The 8,966-nt window shown below is 59.4% G+C and overlaps 1 protein-coding gene across 1 annotated transcript in view; it reads left to right on the top strand.

Moving 5' to 3' along the window:
* The first annotated feature begins 228 nt into the window (after positions 1-228).
* LOC132835339 (cellular tumor antigen p53-like) overlaps positions 229-8,966 on the top strand; it is a 15,492-nt gene continuing 6,754 nt past the window's right edge. The window contains exons 1-7 of the mRNA XM_060854786.1: positions 229-378; positions 2,394-2,460; positions 2,949-3,000; positions 3,783-4,016; positions 6,304-6,490; positions 7,606-7,718; positions 8,421-8,530. Coding sequence (XP_060710769.1) covers positions 2,399-2,460; positions 2,949-3,000; positions 3,783-4,016; positions 6,304-6,490; positions 7,606-7,718; positions 8,421-8,530 — 758 coding nt within the window. The 5' untranslated portion in view covers positions 229-378; positions 2,394-2,398. The remainder of the gene's footprint in view (positions 379-2,393; positions 2,461-2,948; positions 3,001-3,782; positions 4,017-6,303; positions 6,491-7,605; positions 7,719-8,420; positions 8,531-8,966) is intronic.

The following is an 8,966-nucleotide window of genomic DNA, read 5'->3' as shown; positions in this document are numbered from 1 at the left end:
TGGGGGGCGGGTCCAGGAATGCACGTTGTCAAAGAGTTGTGGGGGAGGGGAGAGCATGAGTGGGCGGTGTCAGGAGCGAGTGGGCGGTGTCAGGAGCGAGGGGGCGGGGTCGTGAGCGGTGTCAGCAGTGAGGGGGCGGCGTCGGGGGCGGGGTCAGGAGCGAGGGGGCGGGGTCGTGGACGGTGTCAGGAGCGAGGGGGCGGGGCCGTGGGCGAGGGTCCGCGCGGAGGCCGCTGGGATCCGGGGAATCCCCGGCTCAGCAGTGGCGGGAGCGGGAGCGGTGGGTGTGCGGGTGACCGGAGAGAGAGAGGCGAGAGGTAGCGAAGCCAGCGGCTCCGAGCCACACCGACCACGGGGAGAGACGGAGGGGAGAGAGAGGTGCGGACAGGTCGGGGTCGGTGACCGGTTGGTGGTGCAGGCCTCAGACTGGGCCCATCCCGCTCCGTGTTTGCCGCTGGGCCGCGCACTGAGAGGGGGTGACGCGGGGCCGCGCACTGTGGACGTTGGGGGCTGAGTCGGGGCCGCGCCTGCGCTTGGGTGTGGGCGGGGGGCGCGCGCTGGACGGGGGCCGCGCTCCCCCCATTCAGGAGAAAAACACGCGGGCTCGGTGTTGTGGGCTGTACCATTCCCGGTCTGGCGGGAGGGGGGGGTGTCCGCAGGATGGGCCGTGTATCATTGTCAATAAACTCACCCGGTTGGAGAGCTGGGGCTCAGATTGACTGTAAAATTGGGAGGTTTTGAATCCCCCAGACCGTGATCCCCCTCTGTCCTGGAAAGGAGCTTTACGGTTTAGCTCTCTCTGCTGCACACCCCTCCTCCATTTGGTTCTGATCCGAGTCAAACCATTATGGGGTGGGGGGGTAACAAATCCCTTTTAATCTTTATAAACTCTGTCCATTATCCTTTTTCCCCTCTCCCACCTTCTGTTTGCTAGATTCGAGTCAGCAGCAGCTGCGATCCTGTGTTTTTCCCCGCAGGAACAGGAAATTGTGTTTATCTCAGAATGTCCCCTTTCCTTCCCCCCTATCTCTCTGTTTTTGTTTTGGTCGGTGACGTAATCCCCAGGGCGCTTCTGGTGGAGTGGAAGGGGGCGGGGCTAGCCTGCCCATTCAATCTGGTCCCTGAGCTCCCAGCAACCCCATGGAGCTGTCCCCATTGATACAGTCCCCAGGACAAGTACAGCACAGGGGGGTAATGTAGAGTAAAGTGTCCTCTACTCTTTCAAACTGAAAGCAACTGTACTGCCTCCCGTCAAACATTCCCAGGACAGAGCCAGCACAGGGTTAGACACAGGCTAAAGCGTCCTCTACACTGTCCCCCCATCAGACACTCCCAGGACAGAGCCAGCACAGGGTTAGACACAGGCTAAAGCGTCCTCTACACTGTCCCCCCATCAGACATTCCCAGGACAGAGACAGCACAGGGTTAGACGCAGGCTAAAGCTTACTCTACGCTGTCCCCCCATCAGACACTCCCAGGACAGAGACAGCACAGGGTTAGACGCAGGCTAAAGCTTACTCTACGCTGTCCCCCCATCAGACACTCCCAGGACAGAGACAGCACAGGGTTAGATGCAGGCTAAAGCTTACTCTACGCTGTCCCCCCATCAGACACTCCCAGGACAGAGACAGCACAGGGTTAGATGCAGGCTAAAGCTTACTCTATGCTGTCCCCCCATCAGACACTCCAAGGACAGAGACAGCACAGGGTTAGATGCAGGCTAAAGCTTACTCTACGCTGTCCCCCCATCAGACACTCCCAGGACAGAGACAGCACAGGGTTAGATGCAGGCTAAAGCTTACTCTACGCTGTCCCCCCATCAGACACTCCCAGGACAGAGACAGCACAGGGTTAGATGCAGGCTAAAGCTTACTCTACGCTGTCCCCCCATCAGACACTCCCAGGACAGAGACAGCACAGGGTTAGATGCAGGCTAAAGCTTACTCTACGCTGTCCCCCCATCAGACACTCCAAGGACAGAGACAGCACAGGGTTAGATGCAGGCTAAAGCTAACTCTACGCTGTCCCCCCATCAGACACTCCCAGGACAGAGACAGCAGAGGGTTAGATGCAGGCTAAAGCTTACTCTACGCTGTCCCCCCATCAGACACTCCCAGGACAGAGACAGCACAGGGTTAGATGCAGGCTAAAGCTTACTCTACGCTGTCCCCCCATCAGACACTCCAAGGACAGAGACAGCACAGGGTTAGACACAAGGTAAAACTTTCAACACTGTCCCCCATCAAACATTCCCAGGACAGAGCCAGCACAGGGTTAGACACAGGCTAAAGATCCCTCCATATTGTCTCACCCTCAAACACTGTCAGGACAGGTACAACATGAGATTCAAACTGCTTACTCCTTGAACTCCAGTTTCTGATTCATGTCCTCAGGCACCATGACAGAAAGTCAACTGGATGAACCCCTAAGCCAGGAGACCTTTCGGGAGCTGTGGAACCAGTGAGTCTCTTGTTTCTTTGAAATGATTTTGAAGGTTGTGGTTTCGTCAGTTGTGACACTGAGCACATCTCTGAAACTGTTTGTTCACCTTCTCGCTGTGCAGGGTAGTGTTCCTCTGTGTCTGTCTGTGTATGTGTGAGTATCTGCATGTATATGTTCTGTGTGTCTGTGCATGTGTGTTTATGCTAGTGTGTGTGTCTCCTGTGTGTGTCACCCCATGGATACATTGATACCCACTGCTTGTTCCTGCGCCTTCTGGTCCACTCTGATCCGGAATTCTCACCTGTCCCTGTTTCGAGCTTTACACGTGCGTCAGCATCACTCTCACGTCTAAATCGTCAGGGCACAGTGTCAGCCTCATAGACAGGGAAGTGAGCTCGATGATAAGACGGCAGCATTCTGCCTGAGATCGAGGCTGTGTCACTCAGGACTGCCTGCAAGGTGACATGGGTGGGCCACTGTGTGACTGTTTCCCTCTGTCCCCACAGGCTCGAGGTACCAAGTGCCAACGTGGGCCTGGACAATGTCTTCCCAATGCTGGTGAGTCTGTAACCCCAGGAGTGAGGGGGTCCCTGGTATAAATACCAGCTCCAACCCTCTGCTTTCACAGGGGGTGGGCATCAGCGTGGGAGGGGGGTCAGCGTTAGGGAGGGTCGGGGTGAGTGAGGGATCAAGGGTGAAGTTGAGAGAGTGGGGGTGGGTGAGGGGTCAGTGTGGGGGCGGGGGTGGGTGAGGGGTCAGTGTGGGGGGGCGGGGGTGGGTGAGGGTTCGGAGGGGTGAGGGGTTGTGGATGTGGGGTCAGTGTGGGGAGCGGAGTCAGGGGTCGGGTGAGTGTGGGGGAGCGGGGGTGGGGGCAGGGGTGAGTGTGGGGTGTGGGGGCAGGGGGGAGCGGGGGTGGGGGCAGGGGTGAGTGTGGGGTGTGGGGGCAGGGGGGGAGCGGGGGTGGGGGCAGGGGTGAGTGTGGGGTCAGTGTGGGGGGCGCGGGGTGGGTGTGGGAGTGGGCGGGTGTGGGGTTAGTGTGGGAGTGGGCGGGTGTGGGGTTAGTGTGGGAGTGGGCGGGCGTGGGGTTAGTGTGGGAGTGGGCGGGCGTGGGGTCAGGGTGGGAGTGGGCGGGCGTGGGGTCAGGGTGGGAGTGGGCGGGCGTGGGGTCAGGGTGGGAGTGGGCGGGCGTGGGTGCGTGTGAGGTCAGTGGGGAGGTAGCGGTAGTGTGGGGTCAGTTTTGGGGGTGGGGGCGGGAGTGGGTGAGGGGTCAGTTTTGGGGGTGGGGGTGAAGGGTCGGGGGTTGCTGAAGTGTTCTGACAGTCTGCCGTTCCATCCTGCAGTCGGTGCTCACTGACCTGGACCTCCAGATGGACGAGCTGGGTGTGGGGAGCGGCGACGGTGCTCCCATTCCAGAGATGTCGCTCCCACTGCCGAGCTCCTCCCAGGCTGCGCCAGTATCGAACCTGCCGCGAATGCCCACCAACTCAGTCCTGGCCACAGACGACTATCCGGGCCCTCACCAGTTCCAGCTGCAGTTCCAGCAGTCCAGCACTGCCAAGTCTGTCACGTGTACGGTGAGGAACCCCCTCATTCCCATCCGCGCTGCCCAATACACGGTACTCTAATGTCCCCCCGGCCACAGGGCACCTCGACTCACACTGTCCATGCAACATAGAGGGAGGGTAAAAAGTGAGGTCTGCAGATGCCGGAGATCAGAGCTGAAAATGTGTTGCTGGTTAAAGCACAGCAGGTCAGGCAGCATCCAAGGAACAGGAAATTCGACGTTTCGGGCATAAGCCCTTATTTCCTGATGAAGGGCTCTGGCCCGAAACGTCGAATTTCCTGTTCCTTGGATGCTGCCTGACCTGCTGCGCTTTAACCAGCAACACATTTTCAACATAGAGGGAGGGTCAGTGCTGAGGGAGTGCCGCACTGTCGGAGGGTCAGTGCTGAGGGAGCGCCGCACTGTCGGAGGGTCAGTGCTGAGGGAGCGCCGCACTGTCGGAGGGTCAGTGCTGAGGGAGTGCCGCACTGTCGGAGGGTCAGCGCTGAGGGAGTGCCGCACTGTTAGAATCCTGAGCCCGCGGTCCAATACTGGGAGATCTGATCCAAAGATCAACCGGAAATCAGGATTTACCTTTTGTTTAATTGGCCTGGATCCATTATCCAGTTTCAGATTTCTGTCCTGTGCTGGAACCTCTGGGATTGCTGTCAGTTTGTCTGAACCAACTCACCCGAGACAGGGAGAGGGAGGGAGAGGGAGGTGAAACTCTGGTGGAACATGACTGGGCATGTTTAGCTGTTAGCTGCCGCCACAGAGACTCCACCTACTGGAGGAACCAGGCTTGAGAAGCTTTCTGTCTCTCTGTCTCTGTACGTGCGTGGAAGGTGGAAGCTGCCATTTCTCACCTTGACGTGACCATGGTGGTTCCTGGTGGAGCCCTGCTCTCTCCGGCACTCAGCTCAGGGTCAGTCTGCGATGTACCTCGCCTCACAGTGGACAGCACCCCCAGGGAGGAGCAGCACCACAGAGTCAACCAGAGCCACTCTCTCCCCTGGACCGAGGTCAGTCACGTTCAGCGCTGCACTGACCCTCCGACCGCGCTGAGAGGGAGCCCTGTGTACTCTTCCGGCGCCTCGGAGCAGAGGGGCTGGGCTGTACCTACAGCAGGAGGGAGCAGCCTGTTCTGGGCTGAGTGGGGAGTAGGGCTGGGACAGCATCCTGTGACAGAGCCTGAGAAATGGGTCGGTTCGCACGCTGATGTGGCAGTTCCCATTGAGCTGTTAAACATTAACAGGGATCTGCTCATTGTCAACTCCCAGCTCCAGACAGTGATGGAACAGGGTGAAGGTAGGGTTTAACCTCATAAACAGGAGATTATTAATCTTCATCTTGTTCTGGGATAGATTGACTCAGCGCTGCTCCTCCGACAGTGCGGCTCTCCCTCGGCGCTGACCCTCCGACAGTGCGGCTCTCCCTCGGCGCTGACCCTCCGACAGTGCGGCTCTCCCTCGGCGCTGACCCTCCGACAGTACGGCGTTTCCTCAGCACTGACCCTCCGACAGTGCCCACTCCCTCAGCGCTGACCCTCCGACAGTGCGGTGCTCCTTCGGCACTGACCCTCCGACAGTGCGGCGCTCCTTCGGCGCTGACCCTCCGACAGTGCGGCGCTCCTTCGGCGCTGACCCTCCGACAGTGCGGCGCTCCTTCGGCGCTGACCCTCCGACAGTGCGGCGCTCCTTCGGCGCTGACCCTCTGACAGTGCAGCGTTTCCTCAGCACTGACCCTCCGACAGTGCCCACTCCCTCAGCACTGACCCTCCGACAGTGCCCACTCCCTCGGCGCTGACCCTCCGACAGTGCGGCGCTCCCTCGGCGCTGACCCTCCGACAGTGTCCACTGCCTCAGCGCTGACCCTCCGACAGTGTCCACTCCCTCGGCGCTGACCCTCCGACAGTGCCCACTCCCTCGGCGCTGACCCTCCGACAGTGCGGCGCTCCCTCGGCGCTGACCCTCCGACAGTGTCCACTGCCTCAGCACTGACCCTCTGACAGTGTCCACTGCCTCAGCGCTGACCGTCTGACAGTGCGGCACTCCCTCCACCAAGTGTTGAGCCTGTCTTTTATTGGCTGCTGACATGGGTAGTTCAGGTACAGGTACATGGCAGCCACGCCTGGACCCTTTGAGCTGTGTCGGACTTGGATGTGAGAGAGTTTGGAAGTTGGCGGTATCGGAAGCCATGGCCTTTTCTAGGCCCCTGGTCTCGGGTGAGTTTGAGTGAAGCAGAGTTGAATTGACTTGTCGCTGACCGTCTCCTCCCTCTCTCCCTCTCTCTCTCTCCCTCCCCCTCTGTGTGTCCAGTACTCCCCCATCCTGAACAAGCTGTTCTGCCAACTGGCCAAGACCTGCCCGATCCAGGTTCGCGTGGACTCGGTGCCGCCCCCAGGGACTCTGCTCCGTGCCACTGCCGTCTATAAGAAGCCGGAGCACGTGGCCGAAGTGGTGAGACGGTGCCCGCACCATGAACGCAACTCGGAGAACGATGACGGTGAGAGTCAGGCCTTGCTCACTACCATCCTCGAGGGTGGGGTGGCTGAGTGAGGGGGAGCCGACAGCCGGATATTGGGAATTCCTTTGCCCACCTCGGCTGTCTGCGGGTTTCTTCGGAGAAGGGGAACATCATAGAAAAGCAGAATTTAAAGCGATTACTTACGAGTGGGGGTTGTGTGTTAGACTGTGTGGCATTTCAGAACGCCGTTCACAGTTAACCGCGTTGGCCTGGTAATCTGGAGTCACGCGTGGAGTCAGGGAGGGTAAGGACGGCAAATTTCCCTCCTTGAGTGAGGTTTTTTCCCAACAATCTGATTAATTAGATCACGTCTGGTTTTCCACTTGGCGTTTTCATTTGGTTTTCCCAGAAGTAATGTTGTGAACTGCGTGAATTTTCGTTTTCCGGGGATTTGACTTGAAGGGCCGCATTGGCGCTGGCCCTGGTCAGGTTTCTGTCCCTCCAAACGCAGAGCTGAGTTATTTGATCGAGGACCGAGTTTGCATGTAAGGAGAGACTGCTGGGAGTCTGCTCAAGTGGTTCGGAGGCAGCGATCTCCCATAATGCAACCCTGTGAGCCAATAGCCAATGGAGGACAAAATGGCAGCGATCTCCCACAATGCAACCCTGTGAGCCAATAGCCAATGGAGGACAAAATGGCAGCGATCTCCCATAATGCAACCCTGTGAGCCAATAGCCAATGGAGGAAACAATGGCAGAGATCTCCCACAATGCAACCCTGTGAGCCAATAGCCAATGGAGGAAACAATGGCAGCGATCTCCCACAATGCAACCCTGTGAGCCAATAGCCAATGGAGGAAACAATGGCAGAGATCTCCCACAATGCAACCCTGTGAGCCAATAGCCAATGGAGGAAATGAGTGGCTCACTTTGGGTCGATTTGAGAGAATCATTTCACTCCCTCGCCAGGAGCTGGAGTCACGACCGCACGGCAAGAGGCCACTCTCGTCAGGCCTGCCAGCCTGTGCCAGCCCTCTTGGTCGAATCAGACTGCTGTGGGCTCCCGGGAGGGGGTGGGGAGGGGTGAGGGGGGGGGGTCAGAAGGGGCACGGGGACTGACTCACGAGCGTCTCGTTCTGTCTTGATGCCCGCAGGCCCTGCCCCTCCCAGTCACCTGATCCGGGTGGAGGCCAATAGCCAGGCGCGGTACGCTGAGAATTCAGAAACCAAACGACAGAGCGTCATCGTGCCGTACGAGGTTCCACAGGTAAACGGGGGAGAGGGGGGAGAGGGGGTGCATGGTGTGGGTCTGGGCATGGGCATGGTGTCCACTCTGGCACGAGAGGGCCAGGCTGACAGTGATGGGTGGCTGGATTAGGGAGGGGGTGTGCAGGGTGGGGAGTGAGGAGATGCTGGGCTGATGTTCTCTTCCCCCCCCCCCCCCCCCCCCAACAAGTTCAGATTTAACTCTGCGAAGACAACTTGGTTAAGATGGGCAGGTGCTGAGGGGGAGTGTGGGGGGAAATGGGCCCGAGCTCACTCTCGGGGGTTATTGGACCCATCATCCAGAGATGGGGGAGGGGGACGTCTCCGCTCAGAGAGTTGGAAATTCCCCCCCTCCCTCCCCACACCACCCCAAGATCGTTCGGCCTCCTTCACAGAGGCTCAGTTCCACAGATATTGTCCCCTGTCAGGGTTTGGGGGAGGTGGCGGGGGGCAGAATCGCGGGCAGGGGTAGCAGGCTGGAGGGTGGAGACCCGTGTTGGGACAGTATGGGGAGGGGAGAGATGCAGGCTAGATGGGCCGAATGGTCTGTTGCTTCTGTAGAGGGAGACAGTGACCTCAGTCTAACTCAAGGAGGGGGCAGGGAGGTGGTGAGGGTGGGGAGGTGGGGGGAACTGGCTGCCTCTGGGTCTGTGTGTGGGATTGACAAGGATCACTGACACTGGGCTCTCTTCCCCTCCCCCAGGTGGGCTCTGACTGTACCACTGTTCTCTATAACTACATGTGTAACAGCAGCTGCATGGGAGGCATGAATAGGAGGCCCATTCTCTCCATCCTCACCCTGGAGAGCCCTGAGTGAGTCTCAGCTACAGTAACCAGGGCGGCATCGGTCCCCGATCAGGGCAGGGTCAGCGCTGAGGGAGTGCCGCACTGTCGGAGGGTCAGTGCTGAGGGAGTGCCGCACTGTCGGAGGGTCAGCGCTGAGGGAGTGCCGCACTGTCGGAGGGTCAGCGCTGAGGGAGTGCCGCACTGTCGGAGGGTCAGTGCTGAGGGAGTGCCGCACTGTCAGAGGGTCAGTGCTGAGGGAGTGCCGCACTGTCAGAGGGTCAGTGCTGAGGGAGTGGGCACTGTCGGAGGGTCAGCGCTGAGGGAGCGCCGCACTGTCGGAGGGTCAGCGCTGAGGGAGTGCCGCACTGTCGGAGGGTCAGTGCTGAGGGAGTGGGCACTGTCGGAGGGTCAGTGCTGAGGGAGTGCCGCACTGTCAGAGGGTCAGTGCTGAGGGAGTGCCGCA

The sequence above is a fragment of the Hemiscyllium ocellatum genome, chromosome 44, assembly GCF_020745735.1.
Source record: "Hemiscyllium ocellatum isolate sHemOce1 chromosome 44, sHemOce1.pat.X.cur, whole genome shotgun sequence".
Classification (NCBI taxonomy): Eukaryota; Metazoa; Chordata; class Chondrichthyes; order Orectolobiformes; family Hemiscylliidae; genus Hemiscyllium; species Hemiscyllium ocellatum.
This window is presented reverse-complemented; position numbering and strand designations above follow the sequence as displayed.